Raw genomic sequence first — 13,220 nt, 5'->3', positions numbered from 1 at the left:
GTGACTGTCTTTACTGCGATATTTCCTTTACTGAATCTGAAGTATCTCTGAGGTCTGATTGTATCTCCAACCATTGATAGCCAAACTTAAATCTTAATGTCTATTTCAAAGTTCTGTCAGAATTTTTAATTTATGATCTTCCCTTAAAATCTACGTCTTATCCAACCCTCTCCACAGCACTAAATTGTAGAGTAGCAAGTTTCTTATGCCAGGAACAAGGAAGTCACTTTTGACACTCTCTTCTGCTTTATCCTCCACCCTAAATCATCCTCAAATCCTGCCATTTTAACTCTTAAATATTTTCTGGGCCCACCTACTTGTTTTTAATCTACACCGTTAGCTGCCTAGTCCAAGACATTATCACCTCTTGCCTTGCTCCACAAAATGGACACTTTACTGGTTGCATCCAGTGTCTTCTAATCCATTCTCCACAGTTCAGTCTAATGATCTTTTATAAATGCATAATACCTTTCAATTGCTTCTTTCTACTTTTAAAAGAAAAGTTACAACATGCAGCATGACCCATAAGGCCTAGAATGATCTACTCCTTGCCTACCTTATGTTTTATCATCACACCCAGCTCACCACATTCTAGAAACACTGGTCTTCTTTCAGTTCCTCTGACAGCCTGTGCTTTTCCTTACTTTAGGGCCATTTTACCATTTATTCATGCTATTTTACCAGTCTCAAGGAATTCTTCCCCACTTCATCTAGTCTGCTAGTTTCTCCTTCAATTTCAGAACTCAGCCTAGATATCACTTTCCCAGAAAAGCCTTTCTCGACTACCCAGACTAAGTGAACACTCACCTTTCTCCAAGAATATCAACTCTGAAAATTTCCTGTAACTGTGATTTAGTCATTACTTAGTTGTTTAATATCACTCTCAAGAGCTAGAAATGAACACCTGGTAGGTGAGGACCACCTCTTGGTATACAGAATAAGGTTAAGAACAGTGATGTCTGATACTCAGCTGTCTCCTCTTCCATCTCTTCCATACCTGATCACTCCTAGCTTGTGTCCTCCCCTCTCCAGCATACCTATACACACAGACTCACATATAGAGCCTAGGAAATCTTATTCATGCTATCACAGATCAGAGAGAGCAGAAGCATCATAGAGAAATGGTAAAGGCGAAAGTTACCAGGTTTTCACTGATAAGCAAAGACAATGGTTCAAAGGGGTAATAATTGTCAAACAAGACATCGAAGCATCCCTGAAAATTTTCAGGAATGTCCCCAAGGGTATTAGCTTTCTGATAGCCACAAAGAATAAGAACAAAGGTTTTGTTTCATTTTGTTTTAGTTATTAAAGAAAATGATAATCCAACTGGATATTAGGGATAGCCATATATGACAAACCCACAGCTAACATCATACTCATACTCCATCAAAGGTGGAAAGCTGGAAGTATTTCCTCTAAGATTAGGAACATGACAAGGAGGCCCTCTCTTCACCACTTTTATTCAACATAGCTATGTTAAGTCTTAGCCAGAGCAATCAAAGAAAAAGAAATAAAAAGAATACAAGTTGGAAAGGAAGAAGTAAAACTGTCACTGTTTGCAGGTGACATGACACACAAAAAAAAAACCTAAATAAGTCACCAGAGAACCACTAGAGCTCATCAATGCATTTGGTAAAGTTGCAGGATACAAAACTAATATACAGAAATCTGTTGCATTTCTATACACTAAAAACAAATTATTAGAAAGAGAAATTAAGGAAACAATCCCATTTACCGTCACATCAAAAAAAATAAGAAGAAGAAGAAAACACCTAGGAATAAACCTACCTAAGGAGGCAAAAGACCTGTAATCCAAAAACTTTAAGACAATGATGAAAGACACTGAAGACAATACAAACAGATAAAAAGATATACTGTGCTCCTAGACTGGAAGAATCAATATTGTTAAAATGACCATATTACCCAAGGCAATATACAGATTCAGTGCAATCCCTATCAAAATACCAATGGCATTTTTCATAGAACTAGAACAATGTTAAAATTTATATAGAAACACAAAAAACCTCAAATAGCCAAAACAATCTTGATAAGGGAGAACAGTCATGCTCCCTGACTACAGACTATACTCCAAAGCTACAGTATGGGACTAGCACAAAAACAGACACTTAGATCAATGGCACAGAGAGCCCAGAAATAAACCCACACACTTATGGTCAGTTAATCTACGACAAATGAGGCAAGAATATAAATGGAGAAAAGACAGCCTCTTCCAATAAGCTAGGAAAACTGGATAGTTACATGTAAAAGAATCAAATTAGAACATTCTCTAACACTATACACAAAAATAAATTCAAAATGGATTAAAGACCTAAATGTAAGACCAGATACTATAAACACCCAGAGGAAAACATAGGCTGAAAATTCTTTAACATAAATTGCAGCAGTTTTTTTTTAATCTATCTCCTGAAGTAAAGGAAATAAAAGCAAAAATAAACAAATGGGACCTAATTAAATTTAAAAGCTTTAGTACAGCAAAGGAAACCATCAACAAAACAAAAAGACAACCTACTGAATGGGAGAAAATAATTGCAAATGGTATGACTGATAAGGGATTAACATCCAACATACATAATCAGCTCATACATCTCAACATCAAAAAAACCCAAACTCAATTAAAAAATGGGCAGAAGAACTGACTACACATTTCTCCAAAGAGAAAATGCAGATGGCCAATAGGCACAAGAAAAGATGCTCCACATTGCTAACCATCAGGAAAATGCAAATTAAAACCACAATGTGATATTACCTCACACTTGTCAGAATGGCTATCATCAAAAAGAGCAGAAATAACAAATGTTGGCGAGGATGTGGAGAAACGGGAACCCTTGTACACTGTTGGTGGAAATGTAAATTAGTGCAGCCACGGTGAAAAACAGTATGGAGGTTTAGCAAAAAACTAAAGATATAACTACTATATGATCTGCAATTCCACTTCTGGGTATATATCCAAAACACCCAAAAACCAGTTTGAAAAGATACATGCACCCCAATATTCATAGCAGCATTATTTACAATTGCCAATATATGGAAGCAACCTAAGAGTCCATCAACAGATGAACAGATAAAGACAATATGGTGTATATATCTACAATGGAATACTACTCGGCCATTAAAAAGAATGAAATTTTGCCATTTGCTGCAACATGAATGGACTTGGAGATTATTAAGCTAAGTGAAGTAAGTCAGACAGAGAACGATAAATAACATATGATATCACTTAAATGTAGAATCTAAAAAACTACAACTAGTGAATCTAACAAAAAAGAAGTAGACTCACAGATACAGAGAACAAACTAGTGGTTACTGTTGAGAGGGAGCAATACAGGGACTGAAGGAGTGGGAGGTACAAACTAATGGGTGTAAGATAGGTTCAAGGGTATACTGTACAACGTGGGGAATATAGTCAATATTTTATAATAACTGTAAATGGAAAGTAACCTTTAAAAATTGTATAAAAATTTTTAAATAGATGAAGGACCTGAATAGTTATTTCTCAAAAGAAGACATACAAATAGTCTACAGCTATATGAAAAGATACAAATCATCACTAATCATCAGGGAAACGCAAATCAAAAGCACAATGAGACAGCACCTCACACCAGTCAGAATGGGTATTATTAAAAAGACAAGAGATGACAAGTATTGGAAAGGATGTGGAGAAAAAAGTTTGAGAAAGGAGAAATCTGAGAAAATTTTTCTCACTGAAATTCAGCCAAAATTAATTGAATTCAATTAGCCAAGGTTTCTGGGCTTTAGGAGAAAAAAATACAAATTACTGAACACTACACCTTTGTACAGGTCTTATTAGGAAGAAGACGAAAAACAAGAAAAACTGAATTTAAAGAAAAAGATTCTTGGGGGGAGGGTATAGCTCAAGTGGTAGAGTGCATGCTTAGCATGCATGAGGTCCTGGGTTCAATCCCAGTACCGCCTCTAAAAATAAATAAATCTAATTACCTCTCCCCAAATAAAATAATTAAATAATAAATAAATAAAACATTTTTTTAAAAAAGAAAGAGAAAGATTCTTTGGGAAAACAAATGTTGAAGGACATAAAATAATTCTTGAGAAGTGTAGCAGAGAAGAAATTATGAGCATTCATTTAATTTGAGTACTAGTTTTAATATGATGAGGTGACACTTGCTGAGTGTTACTGCATGTGTGCATGCACAGTACATAACATTTACAAAGCTGCCATCAATCCTCAGAGTGATCCTGCCCAGCAGATATTAGCTCTCTCTTACAGATAAGGAAACTGAGGTTAGGAAAGACTGAGTCTACCAAAACCACACATTTAAAAGACGAGCTTAAACCCAGTTCTTTCCAGTTCCAAATCCCAGGCATTTTTTTTTTTTTTTGTCAGTATCATACTGGTTCTCACTTGAAAGGAAAACAAGTTAAAACTGAAATGACATGGACATACAATTTCTTTACAATTATGGTTTTGCTTGATGGGTACAGACAAGAGGATTTAAATTGTGTAAGAAACATAATTTTAAATATATCTGATCAAAACCTGTAACATTAAAATAAATAATACAAATGAAGCCTATGACAAAAATTAGGTATAAGAGGAATCCGTAGGAGAGCTACTTAAGTGTCAGGCTTCAATGGACTGAAATACTTTAATTTATGTAAATTTAAAGGTTGAAACACCCTCAGTGCTTCTTTTCCTTGTGTAGCATGTTCTAGGTACAGTACCAAGTCCCTTCCAGTCCTCCAAGAGGATTGTGTCTCTTTTACAAGTGTAAACACCACTTCAAAAGGATTAAGTGTTTTACCTGGTAGTCCTCAGGACTGAATGCTGTCAATGACACTGTTCTAAATTCTGCCATAACCCTCCCCAGGAGTCCTTGTGCACGGATGACCAATAACCTGACTTCTCCATCCTCCTCCAGCACAGTGACGTGTGGAACACTGTTTGCAGGCAGCGTCATTGTGTCCTCAGGCTGGGGAGGCAGGTCTGTGGAGAACTGGAGCAAGCCTGGCCGATACAAAGAGAAGAGAGCATTCTTGCCCCCATTATCCATGGAAGGATTTCCTACTCACTTGAAACAATCCTGCACAATTATTTTGATCACCGGGATAAAATTCTAAGGGCTCTCATTTAGAAAAGACCCCAGTGAAGATTTGATTAACATGCATTTGACATGGAATATGTTAGTAAGTTTTCAGGATGTTAAAAATTAAAATGATAATTTTTCTTGTCTCTGTCCAAAGAAAGCTTTTTAAAATGGAAGCATCAATAAAAAGAAAATGGATGACATTTAAAAATACATATTGTTAAACATTTACTCATATCTGAGTCTCCAGAATTCATTCTTTTTTAAAAATATTTTATGTATTTATCATCATATTATTTAATTGTTTTTTATTTTGATGGGGGTGGGGGAGGTAATCAGGTTTATTTATTGTTTAACACCCAGGACCTCATATATGCTAAGCATGTGCTCTACCATTTGAGCTATGTCCTCCCCCGATTCTTAAACTAGAAGCAGAATAAAATTAACACCACCCTGAAGGACTTGGCAACACATATTGTAAAAATTTAACTATGCAAATCACATCTGAAGAACCTCTCAAGTTTCCTACACAGAGCTTTTACTGGGTGTTCTTGCTTCATTCCTACAAAAGAATTATTACTTTTCAATGCAGAAAACAGTCTCGACTTACTAGGACAGACATCTGTGATAGTTCCCCAATTAAGAAAATTATCACTTTCCAGCATAAGATAAAAAAGAAATTAATATAAATAGACAGTGATAACTCTACTTCTTGAAGTTTAATAAAACATAAATTACAAAGTACTTCACTTAGGTGTTAACATATCATAGAAGGATAATTTTTAAAATTAAAAATAAATGATAGCCATGAATAACAATACTTTTTCATTTAAAACAACCCTGCTTATACTTTTCAAAATATATTATTAAACTTTAGAAATGGATCTTTACATTTTTTTCATAAACATTCCCTCAACAAGGCAGCTTAGAAGTTCAAGAGCCGGGAAGTTAGAGGGTCTGAAGGAGTTTTACTTCGATCACTTGCAGAAAGTCCCTTAATTTCCTAAAAGGATCAAGTACACCCAGAGAAGGGAAGCTTATTCTTGCAAAAGGGCGTGGTTACCATATGGATGATCACTAGCTTTGACGGTGATATCTGTCGTTTCCTTCTCAGGATCTACGCTTGCACCACTGGTGGGAGTAGAACCTAGTTTCCCATCTCCGGGAATTGCAGAAATCAGTGTCACACGAAAATATTCATTAAGTTCAGGAACATCATCATCAAGAACATAAATATTCAGGACCTATAAATACAAAACCCAGAGGCATTAAGCAATGAGGCATGTGGAAATTGTTTACCACCTACCAGAAGAAAACAAAACAGACAATTATTTCTCATTGAGGTTAATATCTAACATGACAGATTTCTACACAAACTGAAACACTAAAACAGAGAGTGAGGGAGAAAGAGAGGTAGAGAGAGAGAGATCTGAGAAATTAATTCTTTAAATAATGGGTGCTGAGCAGTAATATTTTCTGTCTAAAAATACCCTGTTCATGTATAAATATAATAGCACATATGACATACCGATATATCAATACCATATCATATATTCTTTGTACCAAAGACAGTGGTATCAGCAACCTCAGGGTGCAGAGTTCCTATTTAAGGAACTGCAGGGTATCTGATAGGACGTGGCAGGATAGTAGCAAAGGACAGAACATCCATGTCTAGTTCCTACCTAAGGGAAGCCTGACACACTTAGCAGCGGCATTCTAGAAAACAGATTCACAATGGGCCCTAGAAGTCTGGCATAAACAGTCTGTAAAAAAAAATTATGAAAAGAAGAAGCAGTAACTCAGTCATGCTCTCCAAATTTAAGTCAAAATCGGAAGTGGAAAAACATCCTCCCTTCTTTTATTAATTGAACAAGCATGCTTTCACACCTACAACCTGCAAGGGTTAGAAATACCCAGTCTCAAAAAGGCTCACAGTCTTCCACGGAGAGAGACCTATGGGAAAACATTAAAATGCAATGTAAAAATGTCATAATAGAGTGACATACAAAGTGGAGAAAGAAACAGTCAACCCTATCTGGTAAAGGTTTTACAGCAGACACGGTTGAAGCAAGTCTTAAGGGATTAGTTGCAGTTGTAACTAATAATGAGGAAGAACATTCGGAATAAAAGAAACCACAGCGTGAAAGAACAGGACATCTGAGCAACTGCACATAGACCACTAAGGCTGGAGTGGGAGAAGAGGCTGGACAGATAATCAGGAATCAAGATCACAGGGACCTTTTATGCTATGATTTTTAAAATGAACTTCATTCCACAGGGAGTAGAGTAAAACTTGAAGAATCATAAGGAGACTCACAAAATGAGAATTCTGTTTTAGAATAAATAGAGCGGCAGAATGTAAACGGAGTGGACACAGGAAGAACAGATGCAAGGGGTTGAGGTAGGAGGTGACTGACCAGAAATAATGAGATTCTGAACTAATGCAGTGACAATGGAGATGAAGAAAGATGGATGGACTTGAGACTTGTTCTGAAGACAGAATACCCAGGCCTAATGACTCAACATAGGGAGTGAGGGACAGGATGGAATGATGTATGATTTCCCAGTTTCTCCCAGAAAGGAGGGTGACAATAGTCTGAAAACAAATTGTAACTGCAAATTCAATATCCAAAACACTAGTCATTGGACCTAAAAGCATTTGAAGAGCTTCTTTTCAATGAAGTTTTTCCAGAGATTTTGATTCAAATAGGCATAAGGTAGAATCTGAATTTGGTTTTAATGTTCATTTTAATCAAAATTTTAATTAGTGAAGTAATACATGGCACAGCGAATTCACTTTAATTGCTGAATTAAAGTGAACAATAATAAGCAGTCTGAAGATTTAAAGTGTCTTCCCCTAGAAAGTAAACTGACAAATGTTGCTATGAAAAGTAACACCAAAACATCAAGATGTACTTTAAAAATGAAGCAATTAATATTTGTAAAGCATTGAAAAATACCAAAGTAATGACTCTTTCAGTGAAATGAAGAATTTGAAACTGAAGACCCTATCAAGGCACAAATATATTTTACATGGTGATTCAGTACACAAGACAATATTTACCTTAACCATACTACATTCTGCTATTTTTTACTCTATTTTTAAAATCTTGATCATAACTCACTAAATTGATTTAATAACTAAGGGGCCATTTAAAAACACTTGAGAAACACATTTCCAGTGTAGGTTCCTGTGCTGCACCAACACATACACCACACACACACACTTTCCAGACTCTCTTACAGCTAGGTTTCTAGAAGTGATTTAAGTCTATTTAATTAAATGCACTCCCTGTATAAGTGGAAGGCAGAAGCAAAGTGGAGGCCACCTTACTGCTGTTTGTGTTATAAAGCAGTCACGGAGCACTGGCAGACATCTCTGTATCCAGCCCCTGGCTTAATAAGACTGAGAGGCTGGCACAGATCCAGCTGGCAACGTGTTATAATCCAACCCCAATATTCATGTCGTTGTTGCTTTAAAAGTCAATTATTCATGATGAAGAAAATTATTTTAAATAAATCTTGGGAGGAGTATACACAACTATTTTCCTGACCAAAATTTTATTAACTCATACCGCTTCCAAAATTTGTATGAATCCACTTTATAAAACAGTAGTTCCCAGTTATATTTTTATTTCACAGGTGGTACATTTTCCAAGAGAAATTTTTAAAAATCAACTCCATTTCCCAAACAGGAACATAAAAAAATTACCACACACTATCATTATTACTTGATAAAAGAAAGAGCACTTTAAATCCAAAAAAGAAGTGAAAAAGACAGCATCAGTATAAAATATAGTCCTTTAAATTAAATGCTTTCAGCCTTACAAAAACTCAGTAGTTGTCCTAATTGTCCTCATTTTACCAAACACCAGTAGAACATTTATCATGGCTCTATCTGCAGACTGCTATTAAGGAAATTTTGTTATAAATTAACTTGTTTCCTTCTTTCCCCAAACTATAGAGATTTGATCACACTACTTTAGCTTTAACTCTTTAAATCTTAAGAATATTTTAAATCTTCCCTCAGTTTTATCTTTTTCATCCAATTAACTAAATCCCTTAGAAATTTCTTCAAAGATTGTATTTGTAATCTTATGTTATTTTAGTATTTATCCCTGATGATCTATAAGCTATTTATATTTTAATAAAAATTATATTGACATGAATATTCCAACATGATAGACTAAAAGGATGTTTAAAAAAAATCTGATACAGGAGGAGGGCTCATCTCGATTTCACTTATAAGAACTATCATTTTTTTCCTGGAGCATCTATTCAGAAATCAACTATGGTTCCCAGAAAGTTTTTGATAAAACTAGTTATCACTTGTACTTTCAAAAGAAAGAAAAATTTCCAAATTTAAAAGTAAAATGAGATTACAGTTATAAGAATTTCTCTTGGCTGATTGGAAGAGTATCATTAAGAATTCTGCAGTTTCTCCTATCAGTAATAACAAAAAAGCCCGTAATGACAAATGTTCACGCTATACCATTTTTATTACATTGAGGTTAAAGAACAGATAAAACTATAACACACATTATTCAACATTCTTAATTTTGCATAAGTAAATACAAAAATATTTAATATGATATATACCTAATCGCCTAAAAATTTTAAATTGCTTAAAAAGCAAGAAGCTGCAAATGAATTACAGAATAAACAGACCAGGAAAAGCTTTCCAGGATGCTTTCAAAGAAACAAAGAAGATAAGGGTTTACCTCTGATCTCTGCCAAGGGAGGAATGTGATAGTTCCACTGGCATTAGCAAAATCATCAACGAGGTAATTAACGCCATCAGATTCGATCTGTGAGATGGTGTAAAAAACATGCACGTACCCCAGAGCTCCTCTGGTTCGCTCCACCACACATGAAATGGTGGATCCCTCCTCTGCAATCTGAAATTGAACATAAATTATGTATAAGTATGTACCGATTCAAATCCGTGATACTACTACAATGCTTTCATGAAATTCTTTTATCATAAACTTAATTCTATAACTTTTCTAACTCTCTAAGGAGACCTCTGTATTTCTCCAGATATATCTCTGACTGCTGAGAAGTATTTACAATCATTTGTTTTCCCACTCATTCCTTTAGAGGGATAAATAAAGCAAGAACAATAATAATTAACTATACATGGAATTCATTTATTGAAACGTCCTGTGTGTCAGGCACTGTGCTAGATATTAAGGTTACAAAAGATTTTTTAACAAGCATACTCCTTCCTCTGGATAAGTCAAAAGAGAAAAACAAACTCATGATTTTACGATGAGTTCAGCAGAGAAGTGAGAAGAAGAAAGTGCAACACGACATCAGGGAGAACTTTCTAGGCATGGACATAAGAAGTAATAGAGTGGATTTGGTCAAATCATTCCGAGGCTGGTATAAAGTGTCCAGCAGGAGAGCCTTGAGGAATTCCTGGTGGGGAAACAACAGTCAGGTAAAGGAGGGCACTGCTGTCATGCTTAATATCTTTTTGGTATTTGTCCTATATACGTAAGTATACATACATACTTGTGTGCATTCTTTCACGTGGAAAACATTTTTATCTACACTTTAAGATACTGTTTAAAAGTTATATGGAGCAAGAAGCTGGAAAATCTTTTAGAATAGGTCTTTACATTCTCAGTCTCTCAATTCAACTTTCCCTCTGATTTCAGATAACCCTCCTTTCATCACTTCACAATAACATACAAGCTGCCCTTCCTCTGATGCCCACTTCTACAAGCAAATGATTTTTTCAAGGTATATACATAGTTATTACCATATTTAAGAATCACTTATTGTGTAAAACTGTTATTATGTCCCTATTTTTATTTTTCTCTATCACCGACCAATTTTTTGACTTACTGTGTTTTCCATTATGCAATTTGGCATAATGTGGTGACTTTTAGGAGCCCATCTTTCACATTACAGCAGAACTGACTGTTCTGAAGGTGGGGCCTGCCAACCCTAAGAGGCTGGAGAGAAGAGGGAGCAGCAAAGAGACACAGGTGCTCAATACAGCACCTAATTTAATTTCCACCTAGACATCTACATCAGCATTTTCATCATAGCCGTGGTGGGGTGAAAGGAGTATGGCTTTAAGATCAAATAGTCCTTAGCACCTTCACTCTATCACTTACCAAGCCTTCTCAGTCTCAGTTATCTCTTCTTCAAGTGACGATCACAACGTCTAATGGATTTTGGTGGAGATTAAATAAGTACTTTACATGATACCTACTAATACAGTAAGTGCTTTAAAAAAATTTAATTTCTTCCCCTTAAAATACAGACACACATACATGATAACCAAAAAATGCTACATAAAACACTCCCTCATCTTATCAAAAATTTATATGCTTGCATATTAAAAACACAAACTAATTCCCATGTATTTAGATTCCTATCACAATGGGGAAAAATCTGCTCTACTTTCCTACCCCAAATTTTAATCAGAATATTTTCCATGAGTTACATTATAAACCATTAATCCCAATATGTGAGTGTTCAACCTTTCCCTTTATGCAAGAGGCATAGCTTAAACAGATCCAAAGATACACTGAGGAATGTGATGTTTCCTTACAGCTGTTTACCAAGTCAACGACATTACCAGGCAGCATCTGGGGCTAAGCATTTTGCTTGCAGGAATCATATGAGAAGTTATCTCACCACACTTTCATTTAGTATAGCCTTCACTAAAATTATCACCTTCTAACTAGTTTCAGTTTTAAAAAGAAGTGGGAAAAAACTATCCATATCCAATACAAGTGTGTGCAGATACAGGCTATGTTATCAAAATTTCATAGAAAATTTAACAAATTATTAATTTATACAATAAAGTATATTCTACAAAGTTTTCACTAGGGAAGATGCTTCAAGTATCAAGGGTCCATAAAAAAAGTCACATAGGATGCTTGGAAAATCTGCCTTTCATACTTATCAACTTTGGACACAATGCCTGTGATTTGCTTTAAAAATTACTTCAGCCCAAAAAGAAGAAACAAGATTGGTGAAAGGCTGACAAACGTTGAAGCTACGCCCATGGGTCACTGGGCTCCACTATTCTACTTATTTGTTTTGTGTACATATGATATTTTCCACTTTAAAAGATTTTTTAAAGGCAGCATTTTGCCTCCCATCCCATCCCAGTCAGAGGTACTGACTCAGAAATGGGGTCTTGATTCAGGAATGGTGTTCAGGAACATGCACTAGACATTTCTAACCAAGGCTGTCTACGCACAGCACTTAGAGAAACAGAAGACCAGAGGATGGAATTCGTAATGACCAGAAGATGATTAAGACAGAGAGAATAAATAATTAAAAGATGCTTTTCTACTATGAAAATATTTATGTAATTGACTTTAGAATCATAATACAATCAAAAGTTTAGGCCAGTGTATGAAGGAGCATAACATCAAGTAATAATCATCGGAACCATCCTCACTCAGTTTTTCACAACAAACAGCAGCACCCACAACTGTTTTCTCTTTTGAGTCAGGAATGTGAGGACCCCCTGATCATCAGAAAAGTAATTATAAGGTTAACAATTTCCCCAGGAAAAATAATGGATTATTCCAAGCCATGAACTGGCTTTCTCTACTGAAATAGAAGATTAAAGTCGAACAATTACATACCCAATTAATTTTTTATTTGGTTTCATGCTTGGGTGATGATCTGTGATATCAGATTAGATCAATATCGCTTATATCTAAAGGAATCTATTCACACAGCATATGGCAGGCACTTAAAAATAAACATTGCCCAAGTTAAATAATATTCTCATTTTTACAAATACCCTCTCAAAATATCTCTAGATTTATTCCTAAGCAATGAGTTTATAAAACATAATCTAAGTATTATTTGTGAAAGTAAAATAGTTAAGACTAGCAAATTCTATGAATTATTATGAAAAGCAATCTCACTACTTAATTATGTGATATACAAGGAGTAGACTATGTATTTCCGCATATTTTCATTATTTAAGATGTGATATGCCTTCATTTTAACCTTACTATTAACATCATACGAATCTATGAAAATGTAAAAGCGTAACATAACTCACAGAGAAGTCTTTAAAGAATCTCCATTGCCTTCTGTATTTTTGAAAGGATTAAAAAAAGTTAACTTTTCAATGTCACTGCAACAACACAA

The 13,220-nt window shown here is 35.1% G+C and overlaps 1 protein-coding gene across 2 annotated transcripts in view; it reads right to left on the bottom strand.

Moving 5' to 3' along the window:
- Nucleotides 1-13,220, bottom strand: part of ADGRV1 (adhesion G protein-coupled receptor V1) — a 471,359-nt gene that overhangs the window by 383,255 nt on the left and 74,884 nt on the right. For both annotated transcript variants that reach the window (XM_064482395.1, XM_064482396.1), the window contains 3 exons: nucleotides 9,806-9,982; nucleotides 6,148-6,328; nucleotides 4,803-5,005 (listed from right to left, as the gene is read on the bottom strand). In XM_064482395.1, the coding sequence (XP_064338465.1) occupies nucleotides 4,803-5,005; nucleotides 6,148-6,328; nucleotides 9,806-9,982 (561 nt within the window). The remainder of the gene's footprint in view (nucleotides 1-4,802; nucleotides 5,006-6,147; nucleotides 6,329-9,805; nucleotides 9,983-13,220) is intronic.

The sequence above is a fragment of the Camelus dromedarius genome, chromosome 3 (genome assembly GCF_036321535.1).
Source record: "Camelus dromedarius isolate mCamDro1 chromosome 3, mCamDro1.pat, whole genome shotgun sequence".
NCBI lineage: Eukaryota > Metazoa > Chordata > Mammalia > Artiodactyla > Camelidae > Camelus > Camelus dromedarius.
This window is presented reverse-complemented; position numbering and strand designations above follow the sequence as displayed.